Here is a 23903-nt window from a genome sequence, read left to right on the forward strand (position 1 = left end):
TTCCTCCCCAACTTGCTTCTTGGTCATGGTGTTTGTGCAGGAATAGAAACCCTGACTAAGACAGGCAGGTTACTAAGTGACAATGCCTCTGCTGGGCCCAGTGCCCACCCTGGGATGTAAGGATAGGCACATCTGTGCCTCCTCCCCCTCTGCTCGTTTCCTCGTCTGTGGCCCCTTGCTCCTCACTCCGCCTCCTCCCTCTGTCTGACTCTGATCCTCCCATGGCTCCAGGTTATCCTGAGCTGCTGCTCAACCATGACATCCCTGTAGCCAAGGAGCCATGGCAGATCCAAGAAAAGAGAGGTGAAGACAGACCCAGGGAGAAGTCTCCCACCACAGCTGCTGAGACCAGACCTGTGGCCAGCCCAGGTCCAGCAAGGTACACAGTAGACACCCTGTATGAGGAGTCCATCTACTGCGGAAATTGACGGCTGGCATGTGGGTGGGCTCTATGCATGTGTGCCCAGACCCCTGCCACCCATCTGAGGACTCAAGAGGAAGCTGGACAGCGTCCCTCCTCACAGCGACCTGCCATCCCACGAAGGACAGTGAGACACAAGGTGTGGAGAGGACAGGCCAGGGCTCTGGAGGAGAGCCATACTGCACTCTGTGCTGGAAAGCCCCAGCTCTCCGAGTGAATCTCCAGACTGCAGAGGACCCCTCTCCACTTTCTCCCTCAGTCAGCTCTGGGAGCTGAATATGCAAGGTGCAGCTTGAGTCCCAGTGGGTTCTACAACCGTCCCTGTCCTTGCAGGAGGGAAACTGAGGCACTAATCAGCAAAGACAGTGGAGCCAGCCAGCTCGGCTCTGAGTCACCAAATCTAAAATCCAAGCACATGCCAACAAGGTCTAGAGACCAGTGGGACACCTCTTACAGAAGTCCCCATGGAGCATCCCCCACCCCAGCTGCCAGGCTTACAGACAACTAGAGCCTCAGCCAGACCTGATGCCAAGGGACCGAGCAGCAGGTGCAGGCCTAAAGCACTACACATGAGACTCAGCCCTCCAGGCCATCCCGAGAGAGGGGAGGGGGGGGGGAGGCTGTGGGATACCCAGGGCCTGAAGCCATGTGGTCCCATGCCACTAGCTAGGCTAGCCACCCAGTGTACAGTGCTTGTGGCTTTGTGTTCCTGCCAGGTCCTAGATGGCTGGGCAGCTGCCCTTTGGGTCCCTGCCTCCTCTCTCCCTTTGCCATAGGCTCAGAAACCTTGGAGATTGGCGGAGGTGGGGGAGGCCCAGGGAGGGAAGACAGGACCCCGGCAGTGATGGGAAGGTGGGTTCAGGGCTTGGTCAACTACCTGTGTGGTATCTGACCCTTCCTCACTGCCATCTGTCCCCTCTCCTCTGTCTTCCACCTCCCAGCCATGACCTTTCACCTCCAGTTCCCATCCCTGCCTGAGCCATCTTTTCTGATAAGTCCCAGAGCCAGTGGCTCTAAACATGTTGCAGAACTCTGAAAATCTTTCTATTGGACCAAACCTTCCCATGGGAGGGCAAATACTGGGCCGAGAGAGTTGAGCTCTTCCGGGTGAGAAGACTCTGTCCCCCGGAAGCTCCTGCCCAGAGGCCAGAAGACGGCCCCTTGCCCTAACAAGCACCAGGCCTGGGCACAGTCAGCTGAACTGGCCATCAACTGGCCATCCCTCATGGCTGACTTTTTGGCTCTGCCATGTATCCTGGGAAGGGAACAGCAGAATCGCCCAAAGACACCTTCCCATACAAAAACAAAACAAAACAAAACACCTCCCACACAAGCAGTTCTTCTGCCAGTCTAACCTAATCCTTGCCGCTACTAAGAAACGCTCGTTTTGAACTCCTGGGAAGTCCCTGCTATCTTTAGCGAATCGACCTCTCACGGCTTGCGCGCCAGCTCCTTGTTGATAAGACATAAGAACAGTGAAACGCTGATTTAAAAATATATATTAAGATAAAACCAGACTGAGCTGACTCCACGGAACCATAGGACTCCAAGACCCCACGTGCTCCAGGGACCCAAACACGGGGCACTCCACTGAGTGGTCCCTAGGTGCTACAAGAACCTGGGAATTCATTTTGCTCTCCGTGCCAATTTGCATAGCATTACTGGGAGAAGCCGCATGCCTCGATTTCGGGTTTTTTTTTTTTTTGAATTCCCACCCGTTTTGTGTCATAAATAAGATGGGAGACGGGAAACTAATACAGCCCAGCGATGTATTATTCATGCCATGTCGAGAGCTGTGACGGATTTACAACCGTTAATGCATGCAAACGAAGTTTGGGCGATAACATGAAAATTAAGGGTTGGGGGAGAGACCTGGGGGCATGGGGTGTACAGAGAGGATCTGAGGGGCTGTGGGGTGTCCAGGAGCCCAGAGAGATCTCTTCTCTGTCAGGCTCAATGGTCCAGGGGTGGGGTCAGTACATGAGCAGGGTGGACTGTAGACTACCAGGGCACACGTGGCTTCCAGAAGGGCCCACGTGCTCTCCAGCTGGGAACTTAAGTCCTGAGTAAACTGGTGTGCTCGCCCCCTGCTGCTCTGACCCTCTATCATACACCTAGGCACTGGGGACTAAGGAGACAACAGGAGGAAGACCCCAGGGCCAGGCATCCAAGGGATGGGGGTATAGCTCAGTGGTACTGGCACTTGCTAGGCATGTGTGGGGACCCCAGCTCCATTCCCAGCAAGATAAAAACTATACCCAAGCCACTGACTGAGCTCTGGGCATCGGAGCTGAGGTAGGAACCCCTAAGGCTGGTGCTGAGGCAGGTCTAGGGGGCCCCAGGCCCTTGAGTAGTACATCTGTCAGTTCCTATGTCCCATGGGCATGCAAACCTGGATCGAGGGTACAATGCCACCGCCACCCTATGGGCGGGGTCTATCTTTGCTCACCAGGAGACCAGCCCCTCATTCCACTTCCACCCTCTCTTGGTGTGTCCTCACCTCCTTGGTCTCACACTTCCTCCTAGGATGCCTGGGTTGGCCCTTGGCATCTAAACCTCCCCTAGCCCACATTGTCACCTCTTGTGCAGAGAAAGTGACCACAGCCGCATCACACTGGCCTGCAAGCTGCACCTGCCCTCAGGAGCCCCTCCATGAAGCCATGAGCCTCTGAGCCTGCTGTGCCTGTGAGAGAGCAGAGGGCAAAGGCAGGCAATGGGAGGAGCCAGACCGTAGGGAGGAGTCGGGCTGTGAGGAGGAGTCAGGCTATGGGAGGAGCCGGGTTGTGGGAAGAGCCAAACTGTAGAGAGGGGTCGGGTTGTGGAAGGAGCCAGACTGTAGGGAGGAGCAGGAGCCGGGCTGTGGGGAGGAGCTGTCCTGTTCCAAGGCCAACAGAGGGTAAGTGGCTGGGTGGGCAGGTAAACTTTGGAAAAAAAAAAAAAAAAAAAAAGAAAAGCATAGGGCCAGCAAGATAGCTCAGAGAAAGTACTCACTATACATGCCCGATGACCTGATTTTAAACTCTGAGACTCACAGAGTGAGTAGAGAACTGAGTACATGGAAGTATTCTCTGACCTCCACACACACACACTGTGGCGCATGCCCCTGGCCTGGTAATAATAAAATTTAAAAAGAAGAGTGGGGGAAGAGAAGGAAGAGGAGGCAATGGAGGGGGAGGGAAAGGAAGAAGAGGAAGAGAAAGAAGGAAAGAGGAGGGAGAGGAAGGAAAGGAAGATAAGGAAGAAGAGGAGGGAAAGAGGAGGAGAAGAGAAGGAAGAGTAGGATGGGGACCCGCTGCTCTTCCAGAGGACCCAAGTTCAATTCCCAGCACTCATATCAAACATCTCACCACAGCCTTAAGTCCAGCTCCAGGGGGTCTTCTGGCCTCCACAGGCACCCACACCCATGTTACACACCCGTACAAAAGACACACGTGCATACACATAATTGAAAACCTTTTAAAATACAACAGGAGAAGAGGGCTTGCTCCCGACTGATACCCATCCGATACACACCAAGCTGGTTCATCTCTCAGCAGCAGTATACAGATCTAACAACTCAAGGATATCCGTAGCCCTGCCCTGACTCCACCGCCCTCCCTGTCCCATGAGCAGGAGGCAGAGACCCCAGGCCATGCAGGCTTGCCTGATACCCCACCTCATCCCAGGAGAGCACACCCAGCATGCCTCAGGCCTGCTGTCCCCAGTCGGGCTTTTTTTTTTTTTTAATTAAGATGCAACAATCACCCCACAGCGGGCTCTCCCTCCAGCGACAGCTCCGGAGTGAACTCCAGACTGACTGGATTAGACTTTGAAGGTGACGATGCAGATAATGAACACAGAGAACGCCGTGTTGACACAGGCCCTGGCGAGCCACATTATTATTTAACAGGCCTCGCTTCTGCCTCTGCTGGGATCAAGGAGCCGAACAAGCAATCGCTGGTAGGCGTAAAAGCCAGAGGCAGCAGTGGCCCAGCTCCACGGGGCCTGAACCGAGCAAGGTCAGGGCGGAGGCAGGAACCCAGCCAAGTGGGCGATGGAAACGACCCGCATTCAGAGGCCTCTTTCCCACATTGGCCCCCTCTGCCCTGCCACCTGGTGCGCCTCCAGCCATCCCGATCTGGCCTAACTCTGCTGCTTTTTTCTTAGTGAATAAAACCTCGTTACTCTCTTCTGTGACATGTCACACATGACCTCCCCAACCTAGCCCAGCCCTCATCCCAACCTTCCAGCTCCTGTGTCCCCTCTAGCTAGGGCTGACACTGCTCCTGCCTCCCTGTGTTCCAGGTACGTCACTACCTCACCATGTCAGGTAACACCATAGCCCTGGTGTCTCTCCACAGCAGAGTCTGAACTCCTGAAGGGCAGAGGCCAGGTCTCAGTCATCTTGGTCCCCTGAGTGCCTTACACTGAGGACACGGAGATGGGTGACATACTCTGCACCCAACACCTGCTCACTAGGACCTGTCCGCTAATGGGCATCTGCTGTCACAACCAACGAACCAGACACAGGGTGACCAAGGTGCAATCCTTGACCTGGAAGATACAGGCACAGAATCTGGTCCCCCCCAGGGTGATACGTGGGTGCCTCCCGAAGGAGATAGAACCTCCTTTTGGTTGAGACAGGCAGCCTGGGAATTAAGACCCATGAGGCCTGTGCTCAGACCCTGACTCTGCCTCTCTCCAGCTGTGTAACCTCGGGTGAGTTACTTAACCTCTCTGTGCCTGTTCTCACATCTTTGAAGTGAGAACAGCACTCTTCTCAGAGGGTGGCTTAAAGAGGAAATGAGTTTATATATGTAAAATACATAAGTCCAGGCTGGGTCCAACAAAGTCCATTGTCACTTCCTGGGGATGGAGACAGCGAGATGAACCCTGGTGTCTTCACCTCATGCCCCAGCCATGGAGAACCAAGAATCACACAGCCAGGTCTCCCAGCTGTGACACCCACTCCCAGCTGTGATACCCACCTAGCTGGCTGCCCACTCCCCGCAGCCCTCCTGAAGCCTGGGGGAGCTTGCATGAGGCAGGTGACACAGAAGGCTCTCCTGGAAGCCTGCACTGTGTGCACGCTCTGGAGGCTCCACAGGACTGGCTAGTCCCACCAGGGACCCATGGGCAAGCCTGGCGCCAGCTAGCCCAGGGCTGAGTCTGCGGTCATTAGCAGCAGCCAGATGGAGCTGGCTCCAGCATACAATGCTGGGGTGGACGGCTCCCCTCCATCCAGGCACTATTAAATATACATGGTGCGACCTTGTAACTGAGCCACTGCTGTGCATGCGGTACGCAGGGGCAAGCGAGATGCCACCCATCTGCAGAGAAGCCTCCCGGCTGCCCAGGAATGCTCTCCCTCTGGCTCTCCAGCCCCTGCGGCGGAGACCTCCTGGCCAGGGGTCCAGAGCAGGTGAAAGGTCAGCATGCTGACCCTGCCTTAAGAGCAGCTGGTCCAGCACTAATCTCAAATCATGACAGCCTCTTGGGAGCCAGGAGGTCCCTGGAGCCCTGGGACAGTTGGCCAGAGGCAGACAACACTGGCTGGTGAGGGACAGAACTCAGGGAGAGCAGCCCATGCCAGCTCTACAAACCTCCCCTGTGCCCAGCCTACACTCCTGGGTCAGGAGGGGATGGAGTTTCTTCCCACGAAGTGAGAGGGGCCCACAGGCGTGTACTGCCTATGGAGGCTGACAGGGCCCACACCACCGACATCTGCACCCATGCAAGCAGTTTGACCCACTAGGCTTCGTACAGCCAAAAGTCAGGGAACTGGGCAAATAAGAAGAACCGTGCACAGAGAGGTTCAGAGACCTACCCAAGGTCACGACGCACAGCTAAAACAAAGCCAAGGTCCTATCTCAGCTCTCCTCACAAACTATTCTTCCTCTAAGGGGGGTGGGGGTGGCTACTGACAGGGATGGAGCAACAGTGGCTGGGCCAGAGGTGGAGCTACAGCTAGTGACAATCCTGCCCACTCTCCCCTCTAAGCCTCCATTGATCAAGTCTACAGGACAGTCAGGGAACCTGTGAGAGGAGCCTAACTTCCCCATTTACAAGTCCGGTCCCCAACTCCACAGCAGCCGCCATCCTCAGCTCCCCAAACTCTGTCCCTGAAAAAGCCTTCTGCAGGAACGGCTCTTGGGGACCACAGGACCCTGGCGTGCCAGCTAAGCTTGTTCACCGTCCTTTTATGAGACAGAAGAGGTGAGTGCAGGGCGTGGTGGAGCACACCTTTAATCCCAGCACTTGGGAGGCAGAGGCAGGCAGATTTCTGAATTCAAGGCCAGCCTGGTCTACAGAGTGAGTTCCAGGACAGCCAAGGCTACACAGAGAAACCCTGTCTCTAAAAAACAAAAAACAAAAAACAAACAACAAACAACAACAACAAAAAAAAAAAAACCAAGGCCTTGGAAGGGGCATAATAAGGGTGCCCCAGGGCACATCAGGGGGCCAGGAAGAGGTCTGTGGTCACAGCCACCTGCTTCTCTCCCCACTCTACCCCTCAGTAGCTCAGGAAAGCGGGGCTCTGTTCTCACTGGCCACACCACCTGGTCACTGTGGCACTGCCCAGCAGCACCAGGGAGGTCACAGGTCCTCAGTGTCATGTCCAATTAGCTCTTGAATGGGACAGACCCCAAGGTGACAGCCAGGAGCCCCCAGCAGCCTCTTTACAAAGGACAGCATGGGGCTTGGGAGATGGTGTGGTACATAGACATGAATTCAAGTCCCAGAACTCGTACTTTAGAAGGGGAGTCACATGCTTATATCCCAGTACGGGGGTCAAGGTGGGATGGAGACAAGAAGATCCCTGAGGATCACAACCAGCACCAGCCAGTCTCGCCTAGTTGATGAATTCCAGGATCTGAGAGACTCTGTCTCGAAAAATGTCTCGAAAATAAAGGTGCATACAACCTAAGGAGTGACCCCCAAGATTGCACACACACGCACTAACACACACACACACACACACACACACGTACACGGACAAGCGTCTCACAACTTGCCATGTGGCTCACAAGACAAAGCCTCCCCTGCTAAGGAGCTGTCACATGGTCAGTCATCCAACTCCTTCATGTCTGCTACATCCCCCCACCAGTGCGGGCCTACACTGTGGCTCCTTCAGCACCGCTCACTCAGTGTTACCTCAGACAGTCACCTGACTGAGCCACCCAGTGCCCAGGTGTTTGGTCACACGTGACTTTGGCTGTGTCTGGTAGGAGGGGAGATCTGAGCTGTAAGCAGCAGAGTCACACAGAAGGCTTCCCTCCCGCGGTCCAGTGATCACCTCGGCACACAAAACTGAGAGAGGAGGGTTTCTCTCTGCCTCCGTAACTAAGACAGATGGAAGGTCTTGTCACCCCTGGAACCAGGCAGAAACCCCAGCGCTTTGGGATCCTGGGACTGCCAGCTTGAAGCTGGCCTTTGCTCTAGTGCCTCCCTGGTTCTCAGGCCTTTGTGTCAGACCCCACACTGGCTCTCCCAGGCCTCTGGCTCCTGAGGCTGTCTCAAGTCTCCTCACCGAGGTTACCTACAGACTTCTTGGTTCTGCCTCCCACAGGGAGTCACAGGACCCAGGGAGTAGCCATCCTTCATGCACTAGAAGCCAGTATTCCCATGGGGTCAGCCTGAAGGCGCTCATTGGCTAACAAGGACTAGCCACAAACTCATGTGGCTTCACTCACCTCTAGCCTTCAGGAAAAGTAGGGACATAACATACAATAAGAAGAATGCAGGTCACATCTTCCAGGACTTCTAGTGTGTGTGTGCGCGCCTCAGTTTCCCCCTTTTCCAGTGAGGTTTGAGTCCTCCAGGCCCCTTCCCTGACTACCTACAAGCGAACAGCACCAAGCTCTGCCTAGCGCCTGAGCTATCAATCATCAGATTAGAGGTGCCCAAGGCAGAGAACCTAACAGAGACAAGAAAACAACCCGCACGTGGGGGCATGCCAGAGGAGCCTTCCTGTCTGGGGACCTTTCCAGGCTCCCCTCTAGCTCTGGCGCCATATCTGATCAATCAATAACCCAAACGAATCAACAATGGCAAATGTCACCAAAATACCATTTGGGAAGCCACTGAAGCTCATATCAGCCACTAAGGAAAGAACATAGGATGTAGCAAGGTAGGGTCGATGAGCTTAGCCGGCCCATGAAGCCAGGCCCTCATCCCAACAGAGACAACACAGCTTTGCCTACAACTGGGTGCAACAGGACCCAGGGGCCTCCAGCTACACCTCTGTTTAAAGGGCAGAGGTCACAGATGGGTGTGTCTCCACCCAGCAGTGACAGACGAGGCCTGGGTATGGGTACCTGAGTTTGCAGAGTGGCAGCGTCTAGTACAGTGACCCTCGGCCCGCAGCTGGCCCATGCAGCATCTTCCAGGCTCAGCAGTGTGCGAATCGGCCCTGGGCCCACAGTTATGCACATGGGAGGGCTCTCCAGGTCCCAGGGAATGTCACCTATGGGAAAGAAGGGCACAGGTCAGTGGCTGGCTCCATACACCCTTCCCCATGGTCTTTCACCCTCACTTTACTGGGGTGCCTGACATTATCCCCCCATTGCTCCGGGACCACCCTGCATGTCTCTTCTTCCCGCTTGGTGCTGAGAACAGGCAGGGGCAGGTGTAGGCTCTGCCCTCTGGGACGCTGCACTGGGTAGAGACAGCAACGGCCAATCGCTATGAGCTGATATGCCAAGCACTGAGGGAAAAAATTAGAAGTGGAGGACAGAGACACAGGGGTTTCTGGGAGAGGCAACGTCCACGTTAGTACCTGCCAGGAGGCAAAGGATCGTAGAGTCCAGGGACTTGTGACCAGCATGGCCTTGATTCTAAGGAGCACACCTGCCTAAGCTTCTCAGAGTCTTACTGTCCCCATCCGGATGGGGAGGGACTTTGCCAAGACCACAACTCATCTGAAAAGCGTGACGATTTCCTTCAAACCCGAGACCTTTTCCCTCCACAGATGCTACCAGATACAGGGGGGCTGGAGGAGAGGGGAAAGGCCCTGAGAGTGTGCAGCCCCCACTGCTGATGCTAGAGACCAAAGCATCAGCCTGGCCTGAAAAGAGTCCCTCCCCCACCCCACCCCAACCACGCCCCCAACCACGCCCAGCTCACTGAGAACCACTCCCTGGCAGACACAGCGGCTGGACAGTGCCTTCATCTCAAGACACATCCCAAGTCGTACCATGCCCCAGTGGCTGCTCTGGGTTGTCAGATTGCTGGGCAGGAAGGAGGTTTAAGGGGAGCTGAGACCCAGTGAAAGGCCTGGAGGGCAGGGATAAGACGCCCTACGACTCAACCTTCCTGATGCTGCACCCCTTTAATAAAGTTCCTCGTGCTGAAATGACCTTCCTGGCCACAAAAATCATTTTCCCTGCTACTCCATAACTGTAATTTTGTTACTGTTATGAGTCATATTGTAGATATGCAGGACATCTGGTATGTGACCCTCTGTGAAAGGGTCATTTGACTCCCCAAAGGGGTGGTGACCCACAGTTGAGAAACGCTGCCTTAGAGCAGTGGGCACAGTAACTGGGGCCAAGGAGAAAAGAGAGAATTAGCTGCTGGGTGCCCCGAACCCCCTCATCCTCCTGTAGGTCCCCAAGAGGAAAACAAAGCACTCGCCACAGGCATGCCCTCCTGGGCCCGCTGCTGTGTGGCAAGTGTGAGAACGGCTGTCCCCAGAGATGTAGGAGACCAGGTTATACGGGGAAGCCACCAAACTCCTCGCCTTGTCCTCTGGCCACATGTGTTCAGCATGCCCTCCAACTCTAGGCTCCCCTGAACGTTGCTTCTATAATCCAAGCCTAGCTAATAAATTAAGAACTGGGGGCCTGGAGAGATGGCTCAGTGGTTAAGAGCACTGACTGCTCTTCCAGAGGTCCTGAGTTCAATTCCCAGAAAACATAACCATCTGTAATGGGATCTCATGTCCTCTTCTGGTGTGTCTGAAGACAGTCTCGGTGTACTCACATACATAAAATAAATAATTCTTAAAAAAAAAACAAAAACAAAACTGAGCCAGGCGTGGTGGCGAATGTCTTTAATCCTGGCACTTGGGAGGCAGAGGCAGGCGGATTTCTGAGTTCGAGGCCAGCCTGGTCTACAGAGTGAGTTCCAAGACAGCCAGGGCTACACAGAGAAACCCTGTCTTGAAAAACCAAAAAAAAAACAAAAAAACAAACAAACAAACAAAAAAAAAAACTGGGGAGCCCTCTCCGCAATACACAATACCACTCTTTCCAGCTCAGAGTATAAACATATACAGAGCAAGCTAGCCAGGCCAGAGCAGTCTGTGGCTCTGAACTTCCATGTCCATTTGCACAGGGACTTGACCTCTTTGAGCCTCTGTTTCCTCGTCTCTAAAATGGGTATGATGACCATGCACACCCCGCCCCAGAATGCTGTAAGGAGCCAAGGGGGTGTATATGCTGACCCAACACAGAATGGGGCACCAGTAAAAAGTGCCACTGGTCAACACTGAGTCCCCTCCAAGTCTGTGCCTGTCGCTCTGCCCATGAACGAATTCTTTAACTCCCACAAGCCTGCACGGCAGATACTGTCATTAGCCCTGACTTATAACTAACATACTGTCAGTTCAATTACCCAAGTCACAGCTACACAGCCGTCCCTGCTCGCTGGCTCCCGACAGTCTACAGAAGCCAAAGCTGGCACCATTTAATTAAAGGTGACAACAGAGGCCCAGAGTAGTAAACCTGAGCGAGTTCCCCCAAGGAGTGCCGGGCTGGGCGAAGCAGTGTTTAAACCCAGAGCTAGGTCTGGCCTGGCCACATCCATGCCCTGCTACCAGTTCTCCTTTGGGACTGGTGTAGGTGACCAGCAGGCAGCAGGGCCTCCGTAGAAATGGGACCCTGGACCAGAACACCCGATTCAGGGAAATGCAAGGCTTTTGAGCGCCCCCTAGTGACAGGAGTTGAGGCGTGTCTGTGGCCAGCGGCCAGAGCCTCTGCCACTGTGACTCAGGTGGTGGAGTGGAAAAGACTTGGGCAAAGGATGCTGGGGTTGCATCTCGGAGGCTGGCAGTCATGGTCCCTCCAACGGCGCAGAAGCAATGGCTAAGAGATCCTTGTGTATGCCACCCAAGGACAGTTCGTCACTGCGGCTAAAGTCCTGAGGGTCATACCTATACTGACAGTCCCAGCTTCACAAGCTGGTGTCCCCAGAAGCCCTCTAAAGCAAGGAACTGTGGTAGGAATTAAATATAAATTTCTATCAGAGTGGACACTGGCCAGGAGCCCCCGCCAGAGCCCACAGGGGGCACCCTGACCTTGCTGGGACTTGGGTTTTCTTGACAGATGGTTCTCTGAGGTCCTTCCAGCCCCCATATACCAGCTTCACAGACGACAAAGGTAATCACTGAGCCTGGGCAGGGCTTGAGGGGCTGTCCCCTCCACTCACCCTCCCTTCCTTCCCAACCCTCGGGAAGCTGTAAGCAACCACACGCGGTCCAGAACCTGCGCTCCCGGGCCCACACCCGCCCCTGGGTGACAGCCCATTTATCTAAGCTGCATAGCCGGTCAGCAGAGACGAAAGCCTGTCTCAACAAAGGCACCTTCAGGGTGCCAGCATCCTCCTCCCCCAGCCTCAGGTGACACAGCCTATTGGGCTTCCACAGGGGTCCAGCTCTGGCTGCTGATGGGAAGCAGGACACAGAGTGAAAGTCATTGAGGCTAAGAGGGGTCCACACTGGGGACATGGTGGGGTATCCATTGTAGACACCTGGGGAAACCTGCGTATGGAGCCTTCTCTGTCTACACCCCCAACCCACAAGGGAGGAGATTGTCACTTCAGCATAAACATCTCATCCAACACCAGCTCCAGGATGAAGCAATTCACATCCCAGACACCCCAGGCCACCAGGGGGACTCTGGAAGGGGAACTTGAGGCTGGCCTAGGGGCAGCCCAGAGAAAGCCCTGCTCCTGAGCCCAGGGGACCCTGAGGCCTCTGTTAGATCACACGGTGCCGTGGGTTCTAAGAGCTGCTGGGAATCACCTCTTAGAGGCACCACAGGGTGGCTGGGGACCCAGGGAAAGAAAGACTTCTCAGAAGCCATGACAGCCATAGCCAAACCAGACATGAGGAGAACAGGATCCTAGAGAGGGTGTGATGCCAGGCGTACCCAGCCTCCTGCCAAGGGGGCCAGTGCCTAAACTCTATAATGCTTCCCTCTACTTCCCAATGGGCTGAGACAAACTCAAGGCTCTTGTGAGCAACTATTCACCCCGGAACCTTACCTAGCTCTCTGCGGGGCGGGGCATGATGCCAGCCATGCTCCTGCCTCTGGCCTTCTGTTCTAAATGCTGTTGCCTCGACTTGTCACTTGCCTGGCCCTCACTCTCTCAGTTCTTAGCTTCAGGATCTACCTTTTTGGATAGGCCCCAGCCACTCACCCCAACCTATGAGGTAACCGGACACTAACAGGGACTCTAATCATACCTCAGGAGTCCTTCCTGCTTGGTGACATGGCTATTCTGACCTTCTTCTGTAGACTTTAAACCTCACAAGGGCAGGAGATATGTCTGTCTTGTTGGCCAGTGTATTCACAGCATACAATAGGTGTTTATGCATATCAGGGGGAGCAAATGTTTGCAGGGCAGACTCCCTGGAAATGAGGTGGAAAACCCCGCAGAGTACTCTGACAAGCTAGCAGGCTCCATCCTCAGGCTGAAGACCAATGGCTAAATCCAAAACTCCACCAAAGACTGTACTGTGTCTCCCCCAAAATCCACCCAGCTGCAGCCCTGACCCTGTACTGATCCCTCAGAATGTACTCCTCCTTGGAGACAGCAGTTGCTACAGATGTAATTAGTGGACCTGGACTGGTCCCTAACCCAGAGCGGCAGGCATCCTTGTAAAAAGGGAGATAGAGACCCAAAGGTGCGTGACCAGGGAGACATCCTCCTGAGGACTGTGAAGACCCAAGTGGTGTCCCCACAAGAGGCTACAGAGAGCCTAGCATGGGCCTTGATCCTGAACTCCCCGCTGTTTGAGCCACTGCTGTGGTCCTTAGCTACAGCAGCCCCACCCCCACCCACCTAAGCACTCCCCTGCGTCATCAGGGCTGGATGAAGCCAGAATCACGGTGTCCTGGGTGCACGCGAGGGTGGGTGGTCCCTCAGAACCTCCTGTCTAAACCTGAGCACATCTGAGCCAGGATTTACATTCACACACACGCTCTGCTCCGTCTGATGGTAAGAGGGATTCTTTTCCCTTCTTCCCCCTTTAATTAAAAACTATAAATGCCTTATCAAAAGCTAATTAAAAATACCAACATAGTGCCAAGTAGGGGGAAGAGAAAAAAAAAACCTCATTGCAAATATCCGTTTATAGCCCTGCAACAGGCTGCTAGGATAACGCAGCCTTCAGATCTGAGCTGAGCTGGCGCGAGGGAGGGGGGAGGGGACAGTGCTGTGGAGCCCTGGGGCCTCCTTGCTTGCCCCTTGGGATTGACTGAGCTTCGGGGGCTCAGGGACCAGGCATGGCACTCACAGGGCTATGAACAACCTGTGCTTCTCTTCCCTACCCCCCTACCCCGCCTCCTGCCCCCTGCCCCCAGGCTCAGTACACTGGTGCCAGGAACAGAGGTGACTCTCCAGGGTACCATTGAGGCTTGAGATGAGGGGACATCACATGCTTGACCCTGTTCTGGGAGCACTGTGCACACACCACTGCAGCAGAGCACTGCTGCCCTCCCACTTCAGACTCAGTGACTTAGCCAGCAATGGCTCTGCTAAAAAACAGCTCAAAGGTGGTGCCTCTCCTCAGCACCCATTCCGGCCTGGGCCAGGCCCACTCTGAGCTGCTTCAGTTAGCCAGAACCAAAAGAGGGGGCACCATTTTACAAAAGAAGAGCCCAAGGTGCAAAGAAGGGACACGGCTGCCACAGGGAGGAGCCTGAGCAAGAGGCCAGGTCTTTTCAAGACCACCCCCAGTCTCTCTGCCCGTGGAGCACTGACCCCCAGGTTCATTTATGGACAGAGAGGTAAGCATCCTGTTCCTACGGGGATTCCCATATGGGAAGATCAGGTCTCAGAACCCCTCCATACTGAGAGGCTGGCCAATTCCAGCACCGCCTCCTTGGTGTGCATTGTTTAATCTCTTAGCAGAGGATCCAGGTTCAACCTGGTGTCCAGATGCAACCCCATACCCACCCACCCACCAGTTCTCACCACTGGTCCGAGGATAGGCAGCGAGGGTCCCGTCCTGGAGGCCGGCAAGCAGGTAGAAAGGGCTGTGACGAAGGCAGAGTACAGGCTGCGGGCCTGGGCTCTTGCAGGTGGCCAGGCACTGGGTACCCGTGTCCACACTGCCATACAGCAGGATGCTGGAAGGAAAGATGGTATCACTGTGACTCACGGGCACCAACCTGCGTGGAGCTTCACTTGCCTGGCCTCGTTTCTCCTACGGGAACCCTGGCTTCTGTCACAGGACACATTGGAACTCGTTGTACTTGTCCTGGAAGGGCTAGGACCTCAGAAACGGGTCACCATGTCCAGTTTGAGGTTCCAGGGATGGAACCCAGCCTTCATGTCAGCTGTGCAAGTGTTCTCCCCACTGAGCCACACTTCTAGCTCCCCTGAAATGGTGTTAATTTGTATTACATTTGTATTGAAATTTATCTTGACTCAAAACTAAAATTAAAGGTATTCCCCAGACCCCCCTCCCCCACGAAGTCCAGGCCCTGACTGGGCACCAGGCTACAGCCCCAGCCTGGACTGCAGGGAGGTCAGTGTGTCTTTCTACTACTTCTCCTCGGAATGCTGGCTTCAGTTCCTCCTTGTGTGGGAGAAGGGGGTAGGGATAGCCCCCAGGCTGCAAGGTCACTATGAGAGATTCCCTCAGCATGTGTGAGGCACACAGTAGGTACTCAGAAGACACGCAATCTCATTCTACAGGACACAGCGAAGAGCAGAGATGCAAGGAGATTCTCTTGGACAGTCTTCTCATGATTAGATGGGACTGGCCTTCTTGTACCTACACAGCCTGCACTGGGACGGGCTTGGCGGTGACCACTAAGCCTCACTGCCTACAGGAACCTGAGACTCAACACCTCGACAGGGGGAGCTTCCCCTCAGACAAGGACCTGACTCAACATGGCGTGTCTAAGGACACACAGCCTGGAAGTGGTGTCAGAGGTTTGGGGGGCCGTCAGCAATGACATAAGCCACTCCTGACACATTGGCTGTCTCCAGTCCCCATCCTCCTGGTGACACTGAGCTGGGGAAGGCTGCTTAGGTTAGCGGCCCACAGAGCTGGACTTCCTGCAGCCATCTACCTGGCAGGGCAAGCTGTCTCTGCTCATCCTCACCTGCCATCCTGCAGTCCGAGGCAGACAGTGGGATGCACTGTGACCGAGGGATCGGTGGCTGCCCGGCTCTCCTCTGCACCCTCAGCCTCCTCCTCCGGATCTGGAATATACTCTATGCAGAGCACAGGGGCTGCCACTGGGAAGGACTTGACCGTGCGTGGTGAAGGCCGGTTCAGGGAGAAGATCTCCACCTGGCCACCAGCACCCTCCTGACCACCGCCAACCTAAAAGCAGAGGCCCGGAGAAGCTGTCAGGCTGCCACACAGACTCATATACACAGACACACACACACAAACACACACACACACAGATACACAGATACACACACACAGAGACACGGAGATACACACAGATACAGACACATACACAGACACGGAGATAGACAGATAGACACACACACACACACACGGAGATACACAGACATGGAGATACATACACACATATACACACATACAGACAGACAGACACACATATACAAACATATACACATACACACACATAGAAATATACACACAGACACATAGACAGATATACACAAACACATAGATACACACAAACACACATATACACAGATACAAACACACACACATAGAGATGCACACAGAGACACACACACATACACAGACACAGAGATACACACACACACATAGATATACACAGATACACACACAGATACAAACAGACACAGAGATACACACACAAACAGATACCCATACATACACAGATACATAGACAAACACATACACATGTACACAGACACATATACATACACACATAGAAACATACACACATACACATAGACACATAGACACACAAATACACATACACACACAAACACAACACACAGTTCTGAGGGATACACGCACAGCACACCTACACAAAGATACACAGACACACACACACAACACACAGCTCTCAGGGATAGTGATGGAGAGGAACTCTCTCTTTCCTGTCCACACACACACCCTGCACTGCTCCCAGCCACAAGGAAACAAATTAGTTTCAGGGCCAAAGGCAACCAAGCAGCAAGTGCTACTGTAAAGTGGGTGCAGCCCACACAGCTCCCAGCTCCCCCTGCAGAGGCCTCCCAAGCAGTATCCAGTGAGCCCCTGGTCTCTTTAAAGTAACCCTCTGCCCTGCTCAGTTTCACTTTTGTGTTGAGTTCATGGTCCACATCCAAGCAAGGTATACCTGTCAGGGGAAGGACAGGTGCATTATGCACGCATGCATGTGGTGGTTGGGTCAGTGGGTGTGTGGAAGGATGGATGGATATATGGATCATGGATGATGGATGGATGGATGGATAAATAGATGGAAGGATGGATGGATGGATGGATGATAGATGGACGGATGGAGGATGGATAGATGGATGGATGGATGGATAAATAGATGGAAGGATAGATGGATGGATGGATGGATGGATGGATGGATGATGGATGGATGGAGGATGGATGGATGGATGGATAAATAGATGGAAGGATGGATGGATGGATGGATGATGGATGGACGGATGGAGGATGGATGGATGGATGGATGGATGGATGGATAAATAGATGGAAGGATAGATGGATGGATGGATAGATGGATGATGGATGGATGGATGGATGGATAAATAGATGGAAGGATAGATGGATGGATGGATGGATGGATGGATGGATGGATGGATGATGGATGAATGGATGGATGGAGGATGGATGGACGGATGGAGGATGGATGGATGGATGATGGATGGATGATGAATAAGTGATAGATGAGTGATGGAGGATGGATGGATGGTGGGTGGATAGATGGATGGAGGATGGATAGATGAATGAATGCGTAGGAAGATGGATGAATGAACAGATGAAAGATGGACAGGGTAAGTGGATGCACGCATAAATAAATAGATACACAAGGCGCTAGATGATAACTGGGAAACAGTGAGGGAAAACAATCAATATTTGTACTGCAGTCTGAGGTTAAGACAAGGCACAAATGCACAGAGATGGGAAGGAGTGTGCGCTGGAGCACGGCCAGGAACTATGAAGCCAGACCTCAGACAAGAGGACACACACAGCCAAGGAGCAGAGAGCTGAAAGTCAGGGTTTTGCTGAGAACCTCGGAAACAGAGGAGTGAATGGGAGCTCCACTAAGATGAGTAATAGTGCTGGGGGATGCCTGGCCCCTGGGTGAGGCCAGGAACCCCGGCCTCCTGGGACCCCGGCCTCCTGGGACCCGGGCCTCCTGGGACCCGGGTCTCCTATGACCCCAGCCTCTGAAATCCCGGCCTAAGCCCAGCTTCCACTCTTCTATGTCCTGGAGGTCTGGTTACTTGCGAACTCTCCCTGAGTTCCGTTACAATGGATGAGGCTCTACCACCCACCTCCAAGCCCCAAGGTTCCTAGAAGCCTTTGATGGGGCTGCTACTTTCTCAGAATCCTTCCTGGGTGTCACCTTCTCTGTCCCCATCCTAAGGACAGGCCACCACCACCACCACCACCATCATTGCCACCCCAAGCTGGGCAAAGGGCACTACTCACCCAAAGGTAGCCCTGTGGAAGGGAAGTGCTGACAGCTGAGAAGCCCAGCAGGGGAGAGTTAACAGGACTGTGGACCAGACCCCCAAGCTGTGGAGACAGAGACAGTATAGTTGGGTTAATCGGTGAGGTTACCTGACCTCTGACAGGCTTCTGAGCCCATTGGCCCCCAGGTGAGAATGTGACACAGGCCACACCCAGCTCCCTGTGCTTCATATTGGATCATCGCCCTTCTAGAACCTTCTGTCCAGAAAGGGCCTGACTAGTGCTCTGGAACCAGGCAGCTTCTAGATAAGGTTTGTTGAGAGCCCCTAAGCCCCCTCCCTATACAGGAGGAGAGTGCCCGCTCCTGTACCCCCAGGGGCCTCCTGCAAGGTTCCATAAAGCTGGGGGGGGGGGTGTGAAATGTGAGGAGCTGGAAATCTGCATCAGTATCTGTCAGGAGGATGCACTGGGACAGGGGCCTGGGCGGCTTGCCTAGGGAACCCATGGAAACCAGAACTTGGTCGGCAGTCACCTATCACTGAGTGCCACTGGCTGCTTACGTTCCCTCCTGCTGGGTGGCCTCTCAGAGCTTTGTCTCCTGAGCTGATCTGGAAAGCCTGGCTCTCCAGACAGTACAGAGAGGGCGGTGAGCCAGGCTGGAAGGTACTGTATCAAGGGACACACAAACATTGGGCCTTTTCCCAGACAGGTGCTGCCCTCTGCTGGTGAAGAGTCTGCAAGTCCGGCTCTGCTGGGACACTCTAACCAAAATTCCTAACCATCCTGGGCGAGAGAGCCAGACCTCCTCATGTAGCAGTCAGACGGAAGCTCAGAGAGGGGACAGGGATGGCTTGAGGTCACACAGCATGCTATGGGCAGAGGCAGGACTAGAACTCTCTCTACCTGGAAGTCCCAGGACAATGGCCTCAGTGTTACAGTGTCCCACACTGAGCGAGAAGCAGCCAGAACCTCTGCGTCCATGTCTGTGCTGGCTGACAATGACGTCATAGCCCAGACGCAGGCATCGCCACGGCAATTCCCGTGGGCCAGGTGGGTGGCAGAAATGGGTCTGAGATGGTGGTGACAACCATGGACTTCCTTAAGGGACACTTGTCCAGACCTCAGGCTTGCTTGTAACAGGAAGCCGACTCTAGGAAGCCAGGCACACGAGAGAGGCAGGGTACTAGCTGGAGAAAGGAGGCAGGCTTTGCATGGAGCTAGCCTCGGCTCCAAACCTACACCATATACCAGCTCCCCGTATGTAAGTGGGGACCTGACATCTGGCTGGGATGCTCTTAGGGCCTGAAGAAGTTAGCTAAACAACATGGAGCACAGGCCTGGATGCCCGGCACCCAGCAGCCCGGAGGCTCTCAGGGCCTGCATTGAATTCTTCAGCCCTTTGCATGAACCACAGCTGAGTGACTACACAGCCAGCAGGTCAGCGGATACAGCTTGAATGGGTTCTCCAGAGGCCTGTGTGCTAGGAGCCTGGTCCTCAGGGTAGCAGTGCAAAGGGGCAAGACCTTTAAAAGGCAGGACATAGAGGGAGGTGATTAGATGCTGGCAACATCATCCCAAGAAGAGATGAATGCAGTTCTCATGGGACCCCAGTTCATTCCCTTGAGAGTAAGCTGTCACCCAACGAACCAGCCTGACCATGAACCCTGCCTTCTAGTCTCACCAAACACTGGCCTCCACATGTGATGCTATCATAATGCTATGGCCCTGAGACCTTACCAGGGAAAGGACTGGGGCTGTCTGAACTTGAGCTGTCCAGCTTCCAAAACAGTGAGGCAAATAAACCTCTTTTCTTTTTACAGTGTCTAACCTCAAGTATTTTGTTATAGCCAGAGAAAACAAACTATTACCAGTTCTGGCTAATGTAGGCTGGTGGCCATCAGAACAGAGGCTCTCGACCTAGGAATCTGAGGACTAAGTCGTCTGGCTATATGCCCTCTGTGGGGCCAGGCTACAACCCCAGTGCTACAAGGCACTCAAGCCTCAAGCATCTCAGAGAGCCTGAGAGATGGCTTGGCAGGTAAAGGGGCTTGCCGCCAAGCCCAACAACCTGAGTTCAATGCCCTAAACCCACGGGGGAGAAGAAAATGGATACCCAAATGCGCACCATGGAAAGCGCCCCCACAAGTAAATAAATAAATAATGTAATTTTAAAAACTTAAAGCATTTCAAAATGGACACACTCTACCCTCCCAAACCTGTGGCCTTCAGACAAGCCTGGTTTGTGGCATGTCCTCCCCTGACCTCCCGCTGCCCCTACTTTGGAATGGAGTCAAGAGCCCAAAAAGAACCCTCAGACACTCCAGTGGTCCACAGCCTGTGGGAACCCCCAGGGGACCTGCTGGGATGTTCACCTCTCTTCCTTGAACCTTGAGTGCATCGGACACAACTGCATGTGCATATGTGTGCACAGAAGTGTCTGAAGGTCAGAGGTCAACACTGTCAACACTGGGTATCTTTCTCAACTAACGTCCACCTTCTTTTTTGAGACAGGGTCTCTCAGTGAGCCTGGAACCCCACCTGTCTCTTTCCCCCACCACTGGGATTGCTACAGGTTAACAGTACACACCGATCTCTTTTATATGAGTGCAAGGATCAAGTTCTTGTTAGTGTGGGAAGCAGTTACCACTAGGCCATCTCTCCAGACCTTTAACCATACAATTTAATCCTCACTGTGACCCAGTCAGGGGGGGCTCAACTGTCTCTCTGGTTGGTACTAAAGACGTGATGTTACACTATGAACTACAATGCTTTCCAGTGTCACACGACTGGGGCATTCCAGGCCAGGAAACAACTCTGGCAGGAAGGCTCCCAGTCTTCGCCCTTTTCCAATGGCCAGCTCCTCTGAGACGGGGGTCTGGCACAGCCCAGCATGAACACAGCTGTCCGCTCTGAGGACAGCATTACTCTCAACCCCAGGAAAAGCAGAATTCAACACACACTTCACCGAGCACTTACAGGCCAAGGTCTTGTCTGCCCAGGAAAGAAGCGAGGCCAGCAACTCCCTTGCCCAACTCCAGCCTCCTCAGGGGAAGAAATGGGCTGGCTGCCCACTCCTGTGGCCACCTGAGAGCCCGAGTGAGTGGGAGAGAAGCTTGGGCAGCCGCCTGCATGCACATCTGTTCCCTCAGTAATTGGACAAGGCTGGCAGTCTCCGCTCTAATTCATCCGGCTGCCAACGCAGCGCTTGATGGGGCACAGCTGTCTGGGCTAGGTAGGAGGCGGGCTGGGCTGAGCTAGAACAGCCCAGGAAATACGGCAAGACAGGCTCTGGCGGCTCCCCCAGGAGCCCCTTCCTTCAGGCCCATTACCCATAGATATTCATGCCTGTCTCTCTCAGCTGATGTGGGGCTCCTCTGCCAGCCCACGTGTTCTGGAGCCCTCTAGCTCCAAGTGAGGAGACACACGGGCCCTCACTCATCCTCCCGGTTCTAGACGGCAAAGGAGACAGAAGTCTGCTCGGGGACTCCACCATCTCTCTCTGACCTATGACAGTTCACTTGGGTGTGGCCTGTGTACCTGCAGAGGCCACACCCCAGGGCCACCCTTGGCTAAACAATGCAGGATCGACCCAGACAATCTCCCCTCCACGGACACTGGCTTCCACTCCAAGGCACACAGGTAAGCCCCACTCTTTCATTATTTCCCTTTAAAAAGGCCCAGGCAACCCATACTCTTCAGGATAACTTTCCTTTTAACGATTACATGGGAGAGTGGAGAGATGGCTCTGCAGATCCGTTAAGGACACTGACCGCTCTTGCAGAAGAACTGGGTTCAGTTCCAAGCACCCACACGGCACCGCACAACCATCTGTAACTCCAGCTCCAGCTGCATCTGATGCCCTCTTCTGGTCTCTGTGGGTACTGCATGCATGTGGTACACACACAGAGAGCATGCCAGCAAAATGTCCATACACAGAAAATAAAAGTGATCAAATCTCAAAGAAGAATTAGATAAACTTTAGGTATTCCGAGGCTTTATTCTTTATCCTGATTGGGTGGGGCTCGCTCGGCAGCAGGAGCAATAGCCTTTCTCAATTTCCCCTGCTCCCAGCCCTGGCCTCCAGGGCCCAGGCTGGGCCAGCCTCTGGCAGGGCCCCTGCACTGGACTCCAGGCCTCCTCTTCTATGCACAAAGCCCCCCTCCACGGATTCAAATCAAGTTCTAGATGACACCACTGCCTGCCTTGGGTCCATAGGGACTCTGGGAACGAAACACTACAAGACTCTTGCTGTCTCCCTCACCCAAGGGGTAGCCTCATCACCCAGAGCCAACAATCCCCGTGTCCCCTCCAGAACTCACATTGGAATGTAACGCCCACCATCACAGGACTAGAAGATGGCTCCTTTAAGAGACAATTAAGCCAAGCTCAGTCCTATTCCCTGCCTTCCCTTTTTGATTTGTCTGCTCCATATTGATTTGGCCACTTAGAATGTGGGTCCCCAGGGCCCTCTGGGGTGTGTGTCATTCTTGCTATATGGATCTCTGTTTAATGCCACCTCCTCGGGGGCCTCCCTGAACTTGCTAACCGCGTAGCCCCCATTTCCATGCCTACTGTGTCTCTTCTCTATATTCCCTTCAATTCCCTTCTGCGTGCTGAGGTCCTGCCCATCTTTGTCCACTAGTCTGAAGGCCGCATGAGGCGGGGACTTCATACGTCCCGGTCACCACTGCACCCCCAGTTCTAGTATTCAGTAGGTGCTCAGGGATGACCCGTGAACAGACAGATGAACGGAGGAATGAACGATGAACTTACATCGCCAAGGTGCTCTGTCAGCTCTTAGCGCCCCAGTCTACAGCCCAGCCCGCACGGCTCCTGCGACTATTTATCTGTGCTGGGTCCCACGCTCGCTCGCCCGTCCCAGAGCTCAGGGTCCTCATCTGCTTGGGAGAGGATAGACAACGGTTGCTCCAGATGGAGGGGCGGGCTCTGCCAGGACATAAGGGACAAGTGACGGCTGTGGGGGCGAGCTTCCTGGTGGTTAATACCATGGAGACTGTCATCAGGTGAAACCAACCCCTTACTGACTGTCATTTTGGCTGGGCCTTCGTCTCCTGTGAAATGCCGTTCTAACCACTATTATAAGAAGTACAGCTAACACAAGAAGAATGCAGTGGGCAAGTGAGAGGGTATAAGTGTCACAGAGCATGCCAGGATGAGGGCAGTCCCACCAAAGCAAGCCCTTTGACCTGGTGGCGTCGGGCACAGTCCAAAGTCAAGGCTTCAACAGATGAGGTTGCTAGTATCCACTATCACAAAATAATGGAATTTTCCACCCCGTGACCCATGCTGGTCATTCTCACACAGACCTCGTTCGTTCAGCAGAAAAGCTAGCTCACAGAACAAGAACAAATGGCTTGGGCCCCTGGGTCTCTTAGCTGGACTGAGACACTGGGCGAGCCTTTCCAGCTGTGACAACTCTACCTAGACACTGGTTCTCCCAGGCAGGGCCTCCACAGCTACCATGCGCCGGGTCCACTCACCTGCAGACTGAGGGTCCGGGAGGAGAAGGCGGGGACACAGCAGGCCAGGATGGGGCACCAGAACGGGGCTTTGCTTTTCTTGTCCTCATCGGGACACAGCCATCCTGGCTGGTTCTCCTCCCCTGCAGCGAGAGCAAGTGGGTATATGAAACTAGTCAGG

The 23903-nt window shown here is 54.0% G+C and overlaps 1 protein-coding gene across 10 annotated transcripts in view; it reads right to left on the bottom strand.

Annotated features, from left to right (window-relative positions):
* Nucleotides 1-23903, bottom strand: part of Arhgef10l (Rho guanine nucleotide exchange factor 10 like) — a 151786-nt gene that overhangs the window by 14883 nt on the left and 113000 nt on the right. For all 10 annotated transcript variants that reach the window (XM_021159514.2, XM_029475993.1, XM_029475994.1 and 7 more), the window contains 5 exons: nucleotides 23744-23865; nucleotides 18261-18347; nucleotides 15742-15965; nucleotides 14603-14757; nucleotides 8719-8867 (listed from right to left, as the gene is read on the bottom strand). In XM_021159514.2, coding sequence (XP_021015173.1) covers nucleotides 8719-8867; nucleotides 14603-14757; nucleotides 15742-15965; nucleotides 18261-18347; nucleotides 23744-23865 — 737 coding nt within the window. The remainder of the gene's footprint in view (nucleotides 1-8718; nucleotides 8868-14602; nucleotides 14758-15741; nucleotides 15966-18260; nucleotides 18348-23743; nucleotides 23866-23903) is intronic.

The sequence above is a fragment of the Mus caroli genome, chromosome 4 (assembly GCF_900094665.2).
Source record: "Mus caroli chromosome 4, CAROLI_EIJ_v1.1, whole genome shotgun sequence".
In the NCBI taxonomy this organism is placed as follows: domain Eukaryota; kingdom Metazoa; phylum Chordata; class Mammalia; order Rodentia; family Muridae; genus Mus; species Mus caroli.